Below are 22,317 nucleotides of genomic sequence, written 5' to 3'. Positions count from 1 at the left end.
TTCTAGTTGTGAAGCTGAGTACAGGGCAGCTTTCACAGCTACGGTTGAGTGTGTATGGCTCAAACGGCTTATGCTGACTTGGGTGTTGGACAGGAGTCTGCCACCTCTATCTTCACTGACAGTCAGAGCGCATTGACAGTTGCGAGAAACCCAGTTTTTCATGCTCGCACAAAGCACATTGAGGTGCATTATCACTATGTCAGGGAGAGACTCTCAGTAGGAGAGATCAGCTTGGCCTATGTGCCAACACAGGACAACCTCGCCGATCTTTTCACAAAGGCGCTTCCTCGTGAGAAGTTCGAAGCTTTCCGCAAAGCTTTGGGCTTGCTCCCCTTTGTGGACTGATCTACTTCAGGTATGGCACTCCCCTATACATGAGCGCCAGCTCTCGTTCACACCATCACTCCCAGGGGGGATTTGTTGCCATATATATATAGGCAGTGATGTGTGTGAACACACATAGGACCGCCGGGACACTTTTTCCCTCTTTAGGAGGTTTTTTCCCCCGGCTTGTATATACGCCCATCCTTCTAGGGCTAACCTATCTTTAGTACATTGACACAATCTAATACATTGTGTGTTGTGTGCATTCTTGTTTCTTCTTCTCCAAGCTTTGTGTGCTTTCCTGCAACCCTAATTCCAACAAGCAATGCCAGAGGAAACTAAAAACCTCTACTAAGTGGGTGCGACGTAACCATGGTAAGAAGACTCAAAATGGAAAGAAGACAATAAATGTAACATTAGAGAATATACTCCATTTGGTTAGTGACACAAACTCCCATGTGTTAAATGTGGAGAGCTTGATTGCTGGTCTTGGTCAGTGCATAATAAATCATGGAAGTGGGGAGAGCAGTTCAACTCGAGGATCAGTTTCTACCATTATAAGTGGCAATCACAAGATCAAGGATATTGTCGAAGCTACCTACCTCCGCATAATGGATACATGTGGTGCTTTTGGAGAAGCACACCTTTGTGATATTGGTTGTCGAAAGCCAATTGATGCTATAAAAGAGCAACAAGACAAGTTAAGTGCCCATGTTGATAGGCTTGGAATGGAAGTATCAAGCCTTAAAGTAACATTGAATAGGTTTGGGGCTTTACTTACCAAAATGAGTCGTTGATTGCAAACACGTGGAATGTAATTACTCAACTGGTTCACCAATTAGGAGTTGATCTTATGATCCTTAATCCTTATACAGGATTAAGGAGAACCCTACCTCCCTCCACGTGGGCAAAGGAGGTGGAGCTATTTCAGAATACCCCGTCCTCCTGCAAGCGTGATGTTCACGCTTGCATTTGATACCCACTCCTCCAGCGCGTCCGGGTCCAATCAGTTCCAGTCGCCTGCTGTTCCACGCTTCCATCACTGCTGTTCCACGCCTGTTGTTCCATGCCTACTGTTCCACGCTTTTGAGTCACCTCAGCTCCACACACTACAGGTACGTTTCTCCACTGATAAGTAGAGGCTACGTTCGAAGGGTCCCATCTGTGTCCATTGTAAGCGAAGAGCCAAAATGAACGTTATGAGATGACTAGGCCATCAAAGCCGTACGGTCTGGCAGTGGCAATGCTGTGCTAGATGAACGCCTGGCGATTCTTGGACGTGGAGGCCATGAGGGCGAAGTCGGTGGTGTTGGAGTCGCCTCCGCCAATGGAGAGAAGCGTTTTGATGGCCGGGTTGCTCCTGCGAATGGTCGGGATGAAGGAAACGATGGCGCCACCGTCGCTCGTCGACCTGGGGCGACACGTCATAGGTGGAGCTATGCATCTGTGCAAATGCATAGAGGATGTGCATGAAGAGGGTGGTGTCCATGTCCAAGGCAGCCAGGCCACCCCCATAGGGGAAGTAGGCACTCTTCGCAGGCAGCTGTTCACTGGCGGAGCTGATTGTGCAACCACAGCAGCAGTAGTAGATGCGACAAGGGCAAACACAGCAGTAGTAGATGCGACAAGGGCAAACAACTGCACCACTCTCCACACTAACACGGGCGCGTAGGCTGCCTCACCCATCCTTTTCTTCTTCTTATTACAGTAGTGTTAACACCCAATTTAGAAATATTATCTAGAGACTCCCTAGATGCTTCTTAAAACAATCTTTCTGCCAACTGAGCTCGCCCATCTCGCTTTGTATGCAGCGGCATTTTCCACCACTACCCTCTCTGGCTGACTTTTTCATCCAACTCCCCCCTACCCAATTACCACACTTCTATCTTTCCATCGTGCCTTCTGACTAGGACGCGTGACTTATTCCACCACCGCCATCTGGAGGAAGACAACGTCTCGGGAAGTTATCTTCTCCACTGTTGATGACAATTGGATCAACCGCCGCAGTGTTTCGGGAAATAGCATCATCATCTCGCCACACTAGAATCAGGGGTCTCCAAACGTCCGCCGCTTAAAATATTGCTCGCTTCTAGAATAAGAGGATTATTTTATTTTATATAGTTAATAACAAGGGGCACAACCTTTGATTGGTTGAAAAAGGATTATTTTATTTTATATATTTAATAACAAGGCCCTAACATTGGAAATGTCATGACACCTTTGACCGGTTGAAAAAGGATTATTTTATTTTATATAGTTAATAACAAGGCCCTAACATTGGCACCTTTGTGACCGCTGGGTCGTCATCTCTCTTTAGAGGATTAAGGAGAACCCCACCTCCACGGCGTAATTTCTTTATAGCCTTTGCAATGCAGCCACGTAAATTCTTTGCAACCTTGCAAAGAAAAAGCAGAGGGCAGGGGCATAAACTCAGAAGCTTTTCGCACATAATGGAGAGGCAGTGCTAGACTAATGCAGATGGTGGTCCAACTCTGTTTTGACATGGCAGCGAGCCGCCATAAAGCTTCCACGTGTAAAAGCAATGTTGGGCACGCTTTTTCTTTTCTTTTCTTTTTGGACAACCCCACCTCCCTCCACGTGGGCAAAGGACATATTCCTCAGACTTATTTTCATCCATCTTTTTAAATTAGTTTCCTAAGAGTTCTAAAAGTGTATTTTGTAAAATGATTTTGGACTTTTTAAATAAAAAATGATTTGTTATATATATATATATATATAGATAGAGAGAGAGAGAGAGAGAGAGAGAGAGAGAGAGAGAGAGAGAGAGAGAGAGAGAGAGAGAGAGAGAGAGAAAGTGTAGAATAATTTGGGTTTTTTAATTAAAAAATGATTTAGAAAAAGTGGTTGCATTTTGGCTAGCCTTCAGATTTTTAAAAATTTTGGTTATTCTATGTATGCCAGGCACCTCAGTCTGCGAGCTTTGAGCTCCACGTGGTCAGGCCTTCGCCTCCTCGAGCTCCTCGATCGCCTTTGCCTCCTCCAAGTGCTTCATTGCTCAAGGTCTTTTATTTTGCTCAAGGTCATTTTATATATACAAAATGTATTATATATATAAACAAAGTGTATACAAGATAAAGGGAGAGCGTAGAATGATTCATTTTGTTTTAAATTTGCACATCAATAAAAAAGCATTATCATATCTGACGACCTATAATTACTAATTAAGGTCCAATTGTATACATGAGTGTTGTAATGAATTATTTTATAATTAATGATTTAATCTAATATAAACATTAATGAATTTTGATTAATGTTTGATAAAGTTAAGGGCATGATTAATTCGGACAAAGTGTTTACAAGATAAAGGGTGAGTGTAGAATGATTCGTTTTGTTTTAAATAAAAGATTTATTTATATATAATATACATATTCCTATTCTAGAAGATGAAGGGAGAGTGTAGAATGATTTGTTTATGTATATGTAAATATATATGTAAATGTATATGTATCTCTCTCTCTGTATATATATATATAGAGAGAGAGAGAGAGAATATATATATATATATATATATATATATATATATATATATATATATATAAATGCTCTCTCTCTCTCTCTCTCTATATATATATATATATATATATATATATACAAAATAAAATAAATCATATATATATATATATATATATATATAGAGAGAGAGAGAGAGAGAGAGAGAGTAAAATGATTTTAGATTTTTTAAATTAAAAATGATTTATTTTGTTATATATATATATATATATATAGAGAGAGAGAGAGAGAGAGAGAGAGAGAAAGTGTAGAATAATTTGGGTTTTTAATAAAAAAATGATTAAAAAAAAGTGGTTGCATTTTGGCTAGCCTTCAGATTTTTAAAAATTTTGGTTATTCTATGTTTGCCAGGCACCTCAGTCTACTAGCTTTGAGCTCCACATGGTCGTGCCTTCGCCTCCTCGAGCTCCTCGACCGCCTTTGCCTCCTCCAAGTGCTTCATTGCTCAAGGTCTTTTATTTTGCTCAAGGTCATTTTATATATACAAAATGTATTATATAAACAAAGTGTATACAAGATAAAGGGAGAGTGTATAATGATTCGTTTTGTTTTAAATTTGCGCATCAATAAAAAAGCATTATCATATCTAGCGACCTATAATTACTAATTAAGGTCCAATTGTATACATGAGTGTTGTAATGAATTGTTTTATAATTAATGATTCAACCTAATATAAACATCAATTCAAAACCTTCCTAAAAAGTCAAAGACTGATGACTTTTGATTAATGTTTGATAAAGATTTGGATTGTTTTGTTTTAAATGAAAGATTTATTTATATAGAATATATATATATATATATATATATATATATAGAGGACTACCTAAAGATTTCAAACAAAATGTATTATATATATTTATCTATATCTATACAAGATTAACCACAACTCCCCCTCCCTCCACGTGGCCAGCCAAAAGCGAGGTTAATTCAAAAGGAGGGTTAACCAGAACTGGTACTGCGCTGTTACCTTGAACTCGATGCATTCATGGATGGGAGAGGAGGCTATTCATGAACGGCTTGATGTCAACGGTGCAGCCAATGGCAGCCCCTTCGCCATGGCCAGAAGGAAACGATCGATCACTGTCTTGGTTTTTGTTGTGATACCTAAGAAGCCCATGGGACCAAATCCCTTCTGCATTGACGGCTATTGCCTTGCAATTGATCCCGCACAACGTGCATGATGATCGGCGTGTATGTTGAAAGGCTTCTTGGTGTTGGTGACCCAGAGAGCATTGCCTCTCATACCTCTTATGCTCGAATTATTGACATGAATGCCTTCAAGAACAGATTTCTTTACAATAAGTGTAAGGGAGAAGGAGTAGTTCAAAACTCTTTGATCTATGAAGCTTGATGTTTTAAATATACCCATTTTGTTAACTTCAAGGTAATAAACTACAGTTAAACTTGCAACTTTTTTCATTCTTTGTATTTAAAAAATTGAGGATGTATGTAAAACTTTATGTAAGTTGATGAAATTGTAAGCTCCTTTTGTTTAACTCACATGATATTTTACATATTCCTAGGTGAATCCCTTGGGCCCGCACTCTCATCCATCTTTTTAAATGAGTTTCCTAAAAGTTAAAATTAGGTGAACCGCCTTCAGACATATATAGATATATATACAAATACATATACATATATATATGCATGTATATGCATATACATATACAAATACGTATACATACATATATGTATGTATATGCATATGCATATACATATATATATACATATACATATAGATACATATACATATACATCATGTGGATACCTTTTTTCCATTCATTCACTTGAGCGTAGTTGGGTCTTAATCTATTCTACGTACGTGTGATTTAGTTTGTGATTCACCGTTTGGATTATTTTCATAATCCATAATTTCTTCTAGATTAAATAAAATTTAAAAAATATTTCATTAATATATTTCTTAATGATGTACAGTATGGATAACGAGGGGGAAATTGTGAGGTGTTCGATGGACGTTGAGGATAGAATCCATCGTGCAGAGTATTCAAGACCTCAACAATCTGAGGTAAGAGAAGATAATGAGAAGACTCAACGAATAATGCATGCTTTTAAGCAATTCCAGAGGAAACTAAAAACCTCTACTAAGTGGGTGCGACGTAACCATGGTAAGAAGACTCGAAATGGAAAGAAGACAATAAATGTAACATCTGAGAATATACTCTATTTGGTCAGCAACACAAACTCCCATGTGTTAAATGTGGAGAGCTTGATTGCTGGTCTTGGTCAGTGTAGAAGAAATCATGGAAGTGGGGAAAGAGCAATTCAACTCGAGGATCAGTTTTTGCCATTATAAGTGGCAATCACGAGATCAAGGATATTGTCGAAGCTACCTACCTCCGCATAATGTGGATACATGTGGTGCTTTCGGAGAAGCACACCTTTGTGATATTGGTTGTCGAAAGACAATTGATGCTATAAAAGAGCAACAAGACAAGTTAAGTGCCCATGTTGATAGGCTTGGAATGGAAGTATCAAGCCTTAAAGTAACATTGAATAGGTTTGGGGCTTTACTTACCAAAATGAGTCGTAGATTGCAAACACGTGGAATGTAATTACTCAATTGGTTCACCAATTAGGAGTTGATCTTATGATCCTTTTGTAATGCTTATGACACTATTATCTTTTTGTAACTTTGGGCTCTAAGTACTCTAATGATAATGATGGTCCTTTACTTACCAAAATGAGTTATAGATTGCAAACACGTGGAATGTAATTATTCATTTGGTTCACCGATTAGGAGTTGATGTTATGATCCTTTTGTAATGCTTATGACAGTATTATCTTTTTGTAACTTTGGGCTCTAAGTACTCGAATGATAATGATGGTTCTTTTTGTCTCTCAGATATCATTGAGAGAGAGAGAGAGAGAGAGAGAGAGAGAGAGAGAGAGAGAGAGATTGATTTATATATGTGGATATAATCTCTTAGTATTTATATGGAGATTATAGAGAATGTCTCTTTTAATGGTTTTTTATAGAAAATTCTCTTTTTATGGCTTTTTGTCTCTTATATGTACAAGGGGGGAAGAGAGAGAGAGAGAGAGAGAGAGAGAGAGAGAGAGAGAGAGAGATTTCTAAGCTTGGTTTGGTCATTGGAAGACATTGGATGTTGATTTTATAATGTTTTTGTAATATTTGTGACATTGTTATTATCTTTTTATAAGTATATATGTAATAGTTTAGGATTATAGATTTTGTCTGTTATTTTTATATATGTAAGTTTTAAGGAAAAATGTGAAATGAACTTAAGGGGATGGAAAGAGCTCTCATCTATTCTACTTTGTGGATCAATGTAGGTACATTAGCTTTTCATAGGGCTGCCATATTGTTGATTTGTTATATAGTTTGGGTCTTCCTTAGTCTTTTGAGGTAAGCTACCAAAACTTTGCTTTATTTTTGTTTTTCTTCTTAATTGTATGTTTATTTTTAGACTTTATGATTTTTAAATACGAATAGTTCGATATAGTTTGATAAGAGCATAAGGATTTTAATGCTCATGAGAAAAGATGAAACTTGGCAAAGATCAAATAAGTTTATGACATTTACTTACCTACATATAAGCACAATCTAGCTTGAGTCAAAGGGATGGATAGGCATATATATATATATGTGTGTGTATATATATATATATATATAGATATATATATGTATGTATATATGTATATATATATGTATATACGTGTATATATATGTGTATATATACATATATATATATACACATATATATATATACATATGTATATATATACATGTATATATATATATGTATATACATGTATATACATGAATATATATATATATATATATACATATATATATACATGTATATATGTATATGTATATATATATATATATATATTCATGTATATACATGTATATACATATATATATATACATGTATATATATATATACATATGTATATATATATGTGTGTGTGTGTGTATATATATATATATACACATATATATATATATACATATACATATATATACATATGTATATATATATACATATGTATATACATATATATTACATATATATATATATATATATATATATATATATATATATATACATACATATATACATATGTATATACATGTATATATATATATATACATATATATATATACATGTATATATATATATATATATACACATATATATATATATATATACATGTATATATATATATATATATACATGTATATATAGATGTATATATATATATATATATATATGTGTGTGTGTGTGTGTGTGTGTGTGTGTATATATATACATATACATGTGTATATACCCACTTGAGACTAGACCGCTTAACGTCGACTTAGAGGGTTATTTCTACCCAATCGATGGGGAGACTTGAACCCGAGAGAGAGAGAGAGAGAGAGAGAGAGAGAGCGAGAGAGCGAGAGAGAGAGAGAGAGCTTTATAATCTTTTAGTATGTATGTGAAGATTGGAGAAAATCTCATGAGGGATTGTATATTATGTGTATACACAAATATTATAGAAAAAATATTGTTATTTTTATTCAATGTTTACTATTTTATAATAAAGAAAATGACTTTACTATTTTATGATGGAATTAGGTTTATAGCAAGAATGGTAGGGACACGTAGTTTGAGGTATCCTCTTCAGACCATTTCCTTGAATGGTCCAAGGAAAAGAAGAAGAAATGAAAAAATAAAATGTGCACAAGAGTCAAGGGATAGTGAACGTCATTGTTGTGATGCAAGGATGCATAATGTTACCTGTAATACTGGTGATGTATTGATGCAAGAGACTCATAGGATTCTTGCAGAAAATGATACCTTTTGTGCACAAAAACAAGTAGCAAAAGAAACTTTGATGTATTTACCTCAATCTAGCACTAAGAGGTCTCAAATTGCCTTGGGTGGAGATAAAAGGATATCTAACAAGAGTGCTAGAAGTGTTCACCGTGAAATTTCTAGGAATAGGACTCTTTTGAAAGAAATAACAAGGGAAATGGCAAGTGGAGTTTATTCAGGGATGTCACTGGTTCAAAGTTTGAGACTTACAAGAAGGTACCGTCGCTTCATCGCTAGAAATAGGACATCTTATAATGCAGCTAGAAGAGTAAATGAGGGTAATGCAATTACAATGTCTTCCTTTTTTGCCCATGAAGAGAGAGAAGTGCCATTTGCTAATACAATAAGAAGGGAGAGTATCGGAGAAATTCCCTCTTATGTATTTGAAAAAAGAAAGGGAGGGATTTTGTCTATCCTCCATGAACTCCCACCCGTACAAGGTATACATGCAGCTACTTGGCCTTTGGTATATTCGTGCACTTTAAGTCACTCATTAGGAGGGATGACACATGAGTGTCGATTTTGTGGAGCACAGTTATGGGCAAGTGAAAAGAAGATGAGTTGTGGACAGGTTCTTGGCAAATATTGTTGTAAACATGGGCGTGTGTCTGTTCCTTCACTTGCTGAACCACCTGAGCCATTAAGGTCTCTTTTGATTGGTAGTGACACTACAAGTAAAAAATTTCGAGAAAACATCAGGGCTTATAATAGTGTGTTGGCTTTTTCATCATTGGGTGCACAAATAGATGACTCTCTCTTTCACAATAGTAGTGTCTATACTTTCAAGGTGCATGGGACTGTTTATCATTGGATTGGGTCCTTGGTCCCCAATAATATGTACAATCCTAATCCACAGTTTGCACAGTTGTATGTGTTTGATACTGAGCACGAATTACAAAATTGACTAGGTGTCATGAATGGATTGGAATCCACAACCCTAGAAGCACTTCAATCCATGATGCACACTTCTAATCCATTTGCACAAGCTTTTAAGTATGTGGGGAGAATGTTGAATGACAATCCAAGTTTGGATTTGAAAATGACTATATGTGAGACGAAATCGACATCTAGGCAGTACTCAATGCCAACAGCTTCCGAGATTGCTGGTATCATGATTGGTCAAGGTGATGATCATAATGTTGGTCGTCGTGATATTTTATTGCATCCTCGAGAAGGCACATGCAAACACGTCTCTAATTTGCATAGGTGCTATATGCCTCTTTTGTACGTCATGTTATTTCCAAGAGGGGAGGACGGATGGCACTTGAGAATCCCTTATGCTGATGCACAAGTGAGTGCATTGAGAAATGGTCATTGTGTGACTCAACGACAATACTATGCTTATCGATTGCAAATTCGCCCAAATACAAATGCATGCTTGCTACGTGGTGGAAGGTTGTTGCAACAGTTTATGGTTGATGCCTATTGCAGTGTTGAAGAGTCATGATTATCTTGGCTACGCCATAATCAAAAAAGTTTGCGTTCAGAGGTTTATAGTGGTTTAGCAGACATGCTTCATTTGGAAGGAAGTGGAAGTGGTATTGTAGGAAGGACAGTGGGAAGTAGAATAACGTTACCTTCCAGTTTTATTGGTGGGCCACGACAAATGTATCAACTTTATTAGGATGCCATGGCAATTGTTCGTTCAAAGGGCAAGCTCGATTTATTCATTACTTTCGCCTGTAACCCAAAGTGGCCAGAGGTATTAGATGCTTTACTCCCGGGGCAAAGTGCATGTGACCGGCCTGATTTGACTACTAGAGTGTTTCACCAAAGACATTCAGATATGATGAAAAATATCGTGTGAAGAAGGAGCTCTTTGGTAAGGTGATTGGATATGTGAGTGTCATTGAGTTCCAAAAAAGAGGATTGCCTCATTCACACACGTTATTGATCTTGGATAGTGCCCATAAACCTAAGACTCTCCAAGACTATGACAGATTAGCATGTGCCGAATTGCCTGACAAGCAAATGTTTCCTGCTCTGCATGATGTCGTGTTGCATTGCAATATCCATGGGTCCTGTGGGCCATTCAATCCAAGTGCAATTTGTATGGATAAAGGGAAATGCACAAGGAACTATCCATGAGCTTTTGTACAAGAGACTACCGTGGATGAGAGTGGTTACCCTGTGTATATGCGTCGAAATGATGGAAGAACTGTGGCATTGAAAAAGTGTAATGTTGATAATAGATGGGTTGTGCCATATAACCCTTATCTTTCAGTCACATATAATGCTCATGTAAATGTGGAAATATGCTCAACAATAGCAGCAGTGAAATATCTTTACAAGTACATATACAAGGGGCATGACAGAGCAACAATAAGATTTAGCACTGTACAAGTTGGGGATGTTAATGCGGCTTGCGTAGTCGATGAGATTCAGAGGTATTTGGATGCACGTTACGTCTCTGCATCAGAGGCATGTTGGAGACTCTTTGAGTATGATTTACACAATGAGAAGCCTGATGTGCAACGGTTGCAGGTACACTTAGATGGGGGTCATAATGTTATCTTCAGAGATGATGATAATATTGCAGATGTTTTTCAGAGGGAAAATGTAGGCAAGACTACTATGACTGAATGGTTTACCTGTAATCAACAACATCCTGAAGCAAATAATACATTGTATAGTGATTTCCCTCAACAATGGGTTTGGAACTCCAGGTTGAAGAAATGGACCAAAAGAAAGATTGGAAACACTATAGGGCGCATGTACTTTGTAGCTCCTTTGGCAGGTGAGGCATACTATGTTCGCCTACTTCTTACAATATGTAAAGGATCTAAGTCATTTGAAGATTTGTGTTCACTCAATGGTCACATCTATCCTTCTTTCAAGGCAGCTTGCATTGCCACCCAGAGGGATACTGGAAGATGATTCTGCATGGGTTGCATGTATGGAAGAAGCATCATCCATGCAAAATGCCTTGCAATTGAGATGTCTTTTTGGTACTATATTGCTATTTTGTGAGCCTTCCTGTCCAGGAATATTGTGGAAGAGATTTCGAGAAGAAATGATAGAAGATTTTCTATACCAGTTATCGAGAAGCAGGGGTCAGTTTATTGGTATTGAGAACAATTAGCTGAAACTCATGCACTACTACATTTAGAAGAAATTCTTCGTGCTCAGAGACGGACATTGGCAGATTTTGAAGGAATGCTTGAACTAAACAGAACTGATTTGGAAGTCTTGGGTGAAAATAGATTGCTTTTGGAAGAGAGATCTTTTGATACTGTCGAACAATCTAACCTGTCAAGTGCTATGGAGTCAACATTAATAGATAGCCAGCGTGTTGCTTTCGATGCTGTAATGCATGCAATTACGACAGATGCAGGTGACATTTTTTTCCTGGATGGTCTGGGGGGATCGGGCAAGACCTATTTGTATAATTGCTTACTTGCACGAGTACGTGGACAAGGGTATGTTGCTTTGGCCACTACATCGTCAGGTAAGGCTTCTCTACTCTTGGCGAATGGACGTACTACACATTCTAGATTCAAGATACCTTTGGAGCTAAACAATTCTTCAACTTGCAAAATCCCTGTACATGGACAACTTGTTGAGGTTTTGAGAGTTTGTAAGCTCATTATTTGGGATGAGGCTCCAATGATTCATCGTTATGCTTTTGAAGCATTGGATAGGAGCTTACAAGATGTATTATTCTCAGATAAGCCATTTGGTGGAAAGGTTGTATTAATGGGGAGAGATTTTAGACAAATCTTGCCTGTTATTATGAAGGGAAGACGTGAGGATATTGTTAATGCAGCATTGTGTCGTTCCTTTCTATGGAACTCTATCAAAGTTCTAAAGTTAATTGGAAATATGCGTATTCAATCAAGCAATACTAATGGATGCAATGAGTTTAAACAGTGGGTCATGAATATTGGGAATGGAGTGGATTGTAGCGATGATAATACGATGGTGACACTACCAAGTAATATGGTCTTGCAAAGATCGACTCTTAAAGACTTAGTACATTGGGTATACTCTGAATTGGCTATCACTATGACATATGCTTCATACTTAAGTGAGCGTGCTATTCTTGCTCCGATAAACAGTCAAGTGGATATTATGAATAAGATAGCTTTGGATGCAATGCCTGGTGAGCCTAAGCAATATTTCAGTGCAGATTCAATTCTTGAAAATGATGAAAATTCATTCCTATATTCCACAGAATTTTGAACACAATCGACCTTCGGGGCAGATATCCACCTCACTGCTTGGTTTTAAATTTAGAAGCTCCTGTTATTTTGCTTTTCGCAAGCAGATAGTAACACTCAAAAGGTACCTGGAAAATGAGCAGCAAAAAACAAAGTTGGCACTGGCCAAAGGAAAAGAACCAGTACAGAAAATAATAGTTGGGACTACACACGCCATTATCTTAGAGCAAAAAATGACTATATAAGAAGATGAGAACAAAGCTAGACAGACTGCCATTCATGCTGGAGCTCGAGGAAGCATTAAAAAACACAGACAAAGGCACTCACGTAGGCTTATGCAAAGCTAGACAAACAAAAAGCCAAGCTGATTCAGCTAGAAGAGCAAGCCACGGAGAAGAAAACCTCCCCAACAACAAGGTCCCAACACAAGTTGGGCACATCAGAACCTCCCCTCTCTCTCTCTCTCTCTCTCTCTCTCCCCAAAGGTCTACAATATACTTCACTATTTTAGGTTCCTATGACTTCTATCCATTACGGTTGGTCTTTGCTAGATTATTGTATTATCAAGGTTCCTCTCTATCCGTCTCTCTCAGGAGGTGGCTAAACTCCTCATCTCGCCTTGTACACAACCATAAAGAGGGGGGCTCCATGAATCAAGCTCTCTTTGTCTCTCTCCCCCTTGCAAACCAAGGGCCTGTAATATCACCATCACTCATAGGAGGGACATGTGTGAGCAGGAGAGATGCATGAGGAGGGATGCACGTAGGGAGGAGGTTGAGAAGGTTAGGGTGAGTTGCTACATCTCAAATTGGCCCTAAGGATTAAGCAAAAATATGCATTCATAAGTATGGTCTTTTTTTTTCCCTATTCACATGTATACGCACATAAGAATCATTACCGTAGTTAAAACATAAGCTTCATTAATGAGTAATGTTAGTTAACATTACTCATTAATGAAGTAGTTAAAACATAAGCTTCATTAATGAGTAATGTTAGTTAACATGTTGACGTGCGCAAGGATTATGCGAGAGGTTTCTTCTATATTTAATGATCAGAGCATCTGCCTTGTTCCTAACCTCAAAATTGAAACAATTGCACTTTTAATAGCATTTTTGTTTTGCTGTTGGTAAGATTGTAACAAGATTGATGATTGAGGATGAATCGTGGGCCTGTTAGTGCTCTGCACTAACCCCATGTTGTGTCAAAAAGTGGTGTTTCAAAAGTATAATTTTCACGGTATCCTTAGGTTTCCAACATTAATGAATTAACACTGAAATAACACTCAAATAAGATGAAAGCGTAGGTGAATCAGAAGCAGCCCACCATGGCGTCGTCTTCTTCCAAGTGGAGAGCCCTGCAGCGACGCCACAAGTGGAGCTACGATGCCGTGCGCTTGGCCCCTTCCCGCCTGCAAAATCTACTTGACCTCCAGCAGCAGCACGAGGAGAAAGCCCCCTTCCTGAGCAAGTTCGTAGCAACAGTGCTTGACGTGGTGCTACTCACATCGACCCACGCCCAAGTGGCTGCAGTGAAGAAGGTCATCTCCTCCTTTCAGGATCTTTTACGCCACGGCCTGAGCTGTCCCTCTCGTAGCGCCAGTGATGATGCCAACGATGATGAAACCCTCTGTAAGACCAATGATGGTGATGGTGATGGTGATGATGATGACGATGAAACCCCAGGTATGGCATTCAACCTCTTTATTGAGCTTCTTTTTCTGGAGAATTCTGTGCCGCTGCATCGCAGCATACTTTCCTGCCTTAGCCTCCTACCCCCCCGTTGGGAGGAGCCTGTCAGGAGGGCTTTTGCCCAATGCCTCCAAGATTACGGTGTATCAGGCCCCAAAACCCGCCGATTTGCACTGGCGGCAGTGGCTTCCTCACTGGTGAATCTGCCCAAGCCTGGACTTCTTAAAGGAATGTTGGAAACCTTTTCTGCTACCATCAGTGAGGCCTTGAGCCATGGAGTGCAGTCACTGCTGCAGGAGGCATGGGAAGGAGGACGGCCGACCCCGTCTGCCATGGAAGAATGCCAGGGGGCCATTTCATGTTTGTACTACATGCTTCAGTATTATCCACATAAGCTGTTTATCCCCTGCTCAAGACAGCCATCTGTGAAATCAAGTGACATCAAAAGATTAGAAGCTCAAGAAAGCTCATCATCGGCGTTTTGGTCTGGAGGAATGCATGATCATGGGAGTGCTGATGTAGGAGTTTTCATCTACAATGCTGCCTTGGATGTGATTTTAGATGTGCTACAGACAGGTTATCTATCAAGGGATTGCTCCATTGCTGCAGGAGTGGGTTTATGTGCAGCGGCTCAATTAGAAACCAGTCATTCAGAGCTTGCAGTCATGCTTGCCAGTTCCTTGTTTGCTGCACCGGAGAAGGGTTTGGCCATGCTGTCAAAGGAAGGACTAAAACATGGTTCTCAAGCTGGCACCAGGATTGAGGTTGCCATTTCTCAAATGCGTGGAACTACTCTAGCTGATGAAGCTGGCAGATTTACAGACTTTGGCAGACTTTGTGTTCTCCGAGGTCTTTTGACAGCAATTCCTCGCCCTTCTCTCAACATGAACCTGCTGTACTTAGACAAGCACAAGGAGTATACCAGGGAGTCTGTATATGACAGGCAAGACGCCAAATTTTTGGCTTGGACTATTTTGTTTGATGGGATCTTGCCTGCACTTTGTGAACTCTGTGAGAGCTCAATTGACAGCCATTTCAAATTCCATTCAGTGACAGCACTGCAAATTTGCCTGCAGCAGATCAAGGTGTCTATCAACCTGGAAATAACTGCTTCTGCACTGGAAGAACTACAATGCACTGCACATAATCATGGTTTCTATGTTTGGCCATATTGCCCAATATCAAGTGCAGCAGTGCAGCGCATATTGCAAATCGTATGGAATAATTGGGAGGACCCACTGAATCAGACTGTGAAGCAGATACAGGTTGTGTTTGACTTGCTAGTTGATGTGCAGTGCCTGTGCTTGGATGGTAAGGTCACAGGTTTGTCTGATGATGAGACTAAGAAAGCTAAGGTTGAAAGTAAGGAGGAGAAGATTAAGAAGTTCTTAAATGGTATCTTAACAGAATTATTGTCAGCAGGTGGGCACCGGAAGGGCAGGTATGTACCCCTTGCATCTCTATCGACAAGATTAGGTGCACTGACTTTGTTAAATATGAGCCCCAATCTGCTTTTTGAGTCAGTTAATGCAATGGTGGATGATGATGTGTGCGGCTCAGCAAGTGCTTTTTTGAAAGCTTTTTTTGAACGGCTTCGAGAAGATTGTTGGAGCTCAGAAGGGGGGGTGATGGAAGGAAACATTGCTTTTCGCCGCCTCTGCTTGCCTCCAATTATAGCAGGCATGGTTTCTGGGAATTGCAGGTTACGGGTTAACCTGAATACATATGCCCTCCCAGTTGCTCTGCAAATTGATAGTGATGCCATTTTGCCTATGCTTGCTTTTGCTTTGGATGGCACAGTACCAGAAGTGGAGGAAACACTTAGCTGGCATGAAATCGAAGGTGCCATTGGGTTGCCCGAGCATTTGACAACAAATCAAAGGGTAGCTTTACTGATTGGACTCTTGAAAGCCGCCCGAATGGAGGCCCTTATGGAGGGTGATTTGTGTTGCTTCAGTGAGGATGCAAGCCAGGAACGGGGATTCAAGCACAGCATTAATCGAATGGCATCTGTGTCAGTTAAGAGAAACATCTTTAGAATACCCCTGTCACTCCTGGAAATTTCTGTTACTCATAGCGAGGACTCTTTGCGAATAGATGCAGCGGAGACTTTATGCCTAAACCCAAAAACAGCATCTATGCCATCTTACTTGGAGATTGCTCTTTTACGGGTCTCAATCCCCCTTAACATGCGTTGTTCTTCAACTTCTTTTCGCATGAAGTGGACCAGTCTTTTCAGGAAGTTTTTCTTGCGTGTCCGGACCTCCATTGATAGACAACTTAAAGCGGATGCTTTGAGAGTCAAAGCAGAAAAGATGGGTGCAGCAGAAAACTTACCTGAGGATGAGTTTACTTGCAGCATGCCTGTCAGTGTTCAACAAATGCAGAGCTTTATGGAGTGGTTTTGCCATATCTTGATTTTCTCTATTTATCCATCTGCCCCTTATGAGCGGAAGAACATGGCCATGGAGCTTATTGCAGCTATGCTTGAAAGCTGGAGCCTCACCAAGGCTGGCTTGTATTTTGCAGGTACTGGTAGCTTTTTGTCAGATGATGCAACAATGCTTTTGTTGGGAGCAATTGTTGACAGTTGGGACAAGTTGAGAGAAGGAGCTTTTAAAATATTGCTATCTTACCCCACTCCTCTGCCTGGATTAGAGTGCACTAGTGGAGTAGAAAAAGTTTTGAAGTGGGCAATAAGTCTGGTTAATAGTCCCCGGGTGAGAGAGAGTGATGCAGGAGCACTAGTTTTGAGACTAGTCTTCCAGAAGTATGTTGTGCAGCTTGGATGGACTCTGAAATTGCATCCCCACCCTGTAGCGATGAGCTCGTGTTTCACCAATAATGAGGAGAGAGGCCAGAAAGTAGGTGTTGCTGTTGGTAAGTTTGTGGAATCTTTAAACGATTGGTTGGAGTGGGGCATAGTGGAGGGCGAAAAGAACCTGCTAAAGGCATGCAGGCACAGCTTTGTCCATGGCGCGTTGCTCTCCTATAGGTACACAATAGATGAGCTTGATTGGAAGTCCAACTCGTTAATTGCTGGAGCTTCTGAGTTGCGGATAGCATTGGCCAGATTACTTTGCCTGCTAACACGAGTGACCGCCATAGCTTTGTGGGTGGTCTCTGCGGATGCTCTTGATATGCCAGGGGGCCTTCATAGATCATCAAAACCGTTGAATCTCGATTTGCAACATTTTCTGGAAGATGATGATAGAATGGACCTAAACGATTGGGCTGACATAGCATCTGAACCAGCGGATGATGAAGAGGAGGTGGGATTTTTGGCTCCTTCGGAACAGGCTATCATGGTTGGCTGTTGGCTTGCTATGAAAGAAGTAAGTTGCTGTAGTGGTTTCCTTTTTGTGTGGACTTCTTCATTGGTTGATATGTCACCATAGCTTAGCCTTGATTGTATCTGGTAAGGTTACACTAGTGTCAAAGCAGGTTCACATTTAGTTTTCTAATGACAGGTGAGTCTCCTTTTGGGGACAGTCACCAGGAAAGTGCCCTTGCCTGGTTGTGATATTACGGATATGGAGGAGCATGAGGATTCACTGAGTATGCTGGATCTAAATCAGCTTGAATTGATTGGTGGCCACTTTCTGCAAGTCCTACTGTCTATGAAGCACAATGGTGCCATAGACAAGACCAGGGCAGGGTTTGTCGCCTTATGTAATCGGCTCTTATGCTCAAGCGATGCAAGGTGTGCATTTTTTTGTAATCTTCTTTGCTTCATGTTGTGGGACTTGATTCACCCCATCTTCCTTTTTTTCTCTTCATGGACCTACTTTGTACTTTCTTCACTGTGTCTCAGGCTTAACAGGATGCCTGAGTTGTGGCTCCAGCAGTTGATGGATCGCACAGCTGCTAAGGGCCAGACTGTGGATGACCTCTTAAGGAGGAGTGCAGGAATACCTGCTGCATTTCTGGCCCTTTTCTTGGCAGAACCGGAGGGTGCTCCTAAAAAGCTTCTTTTCATTGCAATGAGGTGGCTCATTGACCTAGTCAAATCTTATCTCGATGTCTGTCATGTAGATGCCATGAAAATGCAGGTGGACAGCCTTTGGAGTAGCAATATAACACTTGACAGTACACATGGAGGTGCTGCAAAGAAGGATGCTGCTGTGTCACCACTTCTGTTGAAGGCACGCGATGAGGGTGTTGTTCCCACAGTGCATGCATTCAATGTGATGAGGGTCACATTCAATGACACAAATCTTTCTACTGATTCATCGGGATTCTGTGCCGAGGGCTTGAGTGTTGCCATTCAGGCCTTCTCTTGTCATCATTGGGAGGTACGAAATGCAGCAATTTTAGCTTTTACGGCTTTGCTGCGTCGTATGGTTGGCTTTCTGAATACCCAAACACACGAGTCAGCCCGACGGGCTATCACAGGTTTTGAGTTCTTTCACAGGTACATGTTCACATATATGCTGTGAATATTTTTTTATATTCTTATCTTGGTTTGCTGCTTTTGGTATCTAACTTAGTATGGTTAATCATGTGAAGGTACCCATTGCTGCATCCATTTCTTCTGAAGGAGCTACAGAATGCTACATCACAACTTGAGGATACTGCTGGTTGTGGGGTAGCAACCAGGTCTGGTAGTCTTAGTAGAACTTTGCACCCAAGCTTGGTGCCGGTCCTTATTATTCTTTCCCGCTTAAAGCCATCCATTATTAACAGTGATTCAGATGATTGGCTTAGCCCTTCGGCTTTCATGTCGTATGTCTCAAGATGTGCCACCCAGTCCAACTTGAAAGTTCGCATTCTTGCATCTCGAGCATTGGCACCTCTTGTAGTAGCTGATATGTTGCCGCATGTACTGCATGAGCTAGCCAAATGCTTACTGATGCAAGGAAATGTCACTCCTTGGAGGGTCATGGAGGGGTCAGACAGAATGGATACCTCATTGTCGGGTACAGACTTTGAAGGAGCTCAGTATTCTTCTTGTAGGCTGCTCTCTTACAATACTATCCATGGTGTGCTTTTACAGATGCATTCTTTACTGACATACAACTGTGTGAATCTGCCCTCAAATTCCGGCTTGAGAAAAGAGGTGGTTTGTTTACTCTCTCCAACTATGAATGGTGTTGACAAATGCAGGCTTTTCCGGTGTCCCATGGTAGGGACTGCATTTTTGGAAGTTCTTCATAGTTTAATGAAAATCGAGGAGACATGCAAATCATCGTGTGGCCCAACTGTTCTACGGGATCTACTTGTTCAGACAAGTGCAGCAGTCCTGGACGGTGCTTATGACACTGCCTTTAACCAGGGGCCATGGGATTCCACAAAGGTAACTCTGAGGGTCAAGGCTTGCAAGCTTTATTTTGGAGAAACCCTCATGTGGTGGCCTTCTGATGCTGTGCATGATGAAAGGGATGGGTTTGAAATAAACAGTATGCCGTTTCAATTTGGTGACACTCAGCAATGGATGGTGAATGAGGAGCAGTTTTTACAAAGGTTGAAGGATTGCCTATCTGATACTATGTACGAAGTTCGACTAGGAGTTCTGAAGGTTGTGAAGGGTTTCTTTGACCTTGTGGAGCTAAAGGATACAATGCAGGATTCACTGAATTTCGGCATTCGAAGGATGGGATGGGCAGCATGCCATATACAACCACTGCTTATTGAATGCTTGAGGGCTGAAACACATCCTCGCTGCAGTCGCTATGCATTGCTTAATTACTTCACATTTTCGATGCTGCAGATGAAAATGCATAGAGGGTGGATGGGCTGTGATGACAGTACAGTTTTTGCTTTCCAGCGGGACGTGTCACCTGGCAAAAGGTCTTCAGGTCAATATGGCAGGAGTGTAGGTGGCTCGATTGCTTCAGTGTTTGAAATGTGGGGATTGTTTCTACATCTGTACCAGACCACTAAGCATGTGAAAACGAAAGAGGTGGCTGTTTGCTGTCTTGGTCTTTGTATCCAGCAGATTACCCAATGCTTGGGTAAGTCTTCTACCTTGCAAACCTCTAGCTGTTCATTTTGTTTTCACTGCCCTGGGGGTTGCACCCTTGCAAAGGAATCGGTGCAGCTATGGTTAGAGCTTATCCAGCGGCACAGTACTGCAAGTGAGCCTGTTATGTTGCGGCGGGCCACATCTGAGGCCATTGTGGCCTCTGGCCTTCTTGAGCAAGTTGAGTGGGCTGGAGGGCAACGTATCAACTGCACTAATAACGGGTCTTCCTTGTATGATCAACCAAGGAAAGGAAGTTCTCAGCAAATTATGAGCGGGTGCATGGGCGAATACTGGGTGGCACAAGCAGTGATGGATGTATGGTTTGTTTGTATCAAGCTCCTAGAAGACGAGGACATGGTTTTACGAGAGAGACTGGCTATTGCAGTCCTGCATGTTGTCTCTTCAATGTCTCACAAACAACTGGGCCCTGGTTCGGTTGATTTTGTGCCTGCTCAGGTGGAGAGAGTCATCCATTTAAGTTTTGACTTTTTGACTCTGCACCTGGGACATTCAGTGGTCTATTTAGAGTGCCTTGCCAATTGGGTTTGGAGGGGGGTTGCTGACATGAGTTTCATGCAGGATGATTGTGATTTGGTACGCAGACTGTTTGATAAGGAGGTTGATAATTATCATGAAGAGAGGCTTTTGTTCACACAGTTATGTTGTTGGCACCTAAGTAGGATCTTAGACGATGTAATTGGACCTAGGGAATCAAGCTCAGCATGGAAAAGCAACGGAGATTCTCAAGCGTGGCATTGCACTCTTAATCTCTCTGGGTTTTTGAACCATTGGAGGATGAGATTTCTCACACACCTCAGGTCCTTAGTGGAAAGGTTTCTCATTATGGAGAGTAGGTTGCAGTGGCTTGGGGGTCTTACAAACCATCCAGATGTCTTCAGGGCTTTGTATCCCCTTTTGCTGGGTCTTTTGACATTTCTAGGGCCGGCAGATGTGGCTAACGATCACATGAAATCCAGCGAGCACGACAAGGTAGTAACAGGAATGATCGAGGTCACGGAGATGATGAAGCCATTTGTGGCCAACCGTTTGATTTTTAATCTCTTTTTGAGAGTGTTGCAGCAGTATGAAGCACGGTTTAGCATGAAGCTGGGATCGTCTTCCCTTATAAGTGCCCAGAAATGCTTGCTGCTGGAAAATTTTGATCCATTTTTTCTTCTCAAATAGCTCCTTTTCTCTCTTTTAGGGGGTGTAACTCGATTAATTTTTGCCCCCTTGATTTGTAGGTTGCTACCCACCTACGGAATAGACATGTATTGGGAAGAACTTTGCTCTAGGAATCAGTAGAGGGGTTCAAACTGTGAAGGCAATAGTCCGTCCATCCATCCATACATACATACATATATATATATACACACACACACACACACAAAACTCCCCTTAGTTTAGCCCTTGTTTCTATTCTACCAAGTATTTCACTCTTATCTTCAACCCCATTAGATACTATCCCTTTCATTTTCACCTCCTAAAGTTACTTCAGTTTTCAAAATCTTTGAAGTAGAGAGTTAAATATTTTTAAAAATAAATTACACCCTGTCGGAACCCTTTACTCTTTAAGCCTTTGTTACAAAAAATACTACTCTACTAGTGAGCTTCCTAATTCAGCAAAAACTATCTACATGTCTTTTGACCTTCGAATTTCCAAAACCCTAGAGGAATGGTTTGTGTCTAACTGAAACTTTTCCCCTACATGTGGCTACTTTTTTTACTCTCCCTACATTTTCCTTTTATGGTTTCATATATCTAACTCTTATTACTATCACACTTTTTGATTCCACTTA

General features: G+C 40.4%; 1 protein-coding gene across 1 annotated transcript; it reads left to right on the top strand.

The window, feature by feature from the left end:
• The first annotated feature begins 14,121 nt into the window (after positions 1-14,121).
• Positions 14,122-21,836, top strand: LOC147638622 (thyroid adenoma-associated-like protein). Its single transcript, XM_086798541.1, has 4 exons — positions 14,122-17,888; positions 18,024-18,256; positions 18,368-18,967; positions 19,063-21,836. The coding sequence occupies exons 1-4, from the start codon at positions 14,190-14,192 to the stop codon at positions 21,701-21,703; spliced, it is 7,173 nt and encodes a 2,390-aa protein (XP_086654667.1). The 5' UTR covers positions 14,122-14,189; the 3' UTR covers positions 21,704-21,836.
• Positions 21,837-22,317: the final 481 nt, after the last annotated feature.

This window comes from Cibotium barometz, chromosome 5, assembly GCF_041138505.1.
Source record: "Cibotium barometz isolate CiBa-2024 chromosome 5, ASM4113850v1, whole genome shotgun sequence".
NCBI lineage: Eukaryota > Viridiplantae > Streptophyta > Polypodiopsida > Cyatheales > Cibotiaceae > Cibotium > Cibotium barometz.
The sequence above is the reverse complement of the archived record's forward strand: the minus strand, read 5'-3'. Positions and strand labels throughout refer to the sequence as shown.

Excerpts from the sequence above, each read along its gene's own strand:
- LOC147638622 (XM_086798541.1), top strand. The coding sequence starts at position 14,190 with ATGGCGTCGTCTTCTTCCAAGTGGAGAGCCCTGCAGCGACGCCACAAG. Across the intron at positions 17,889-18,023 it reads GTTGGCTTGCTATGAAAGAA|GTGAGTCTCCTTTTGGGGAC; the intron begins GTAAGTTGCTGT and ends TTCTAATGACAG. Across the intron at positions 18,968-19,062 it reads GGTTTTGAGTTCTTTCACAG|GTACCCATTGCTGCATCCAT; the intron begins GTACATGTTCAC and ends AATCATGTGAAG.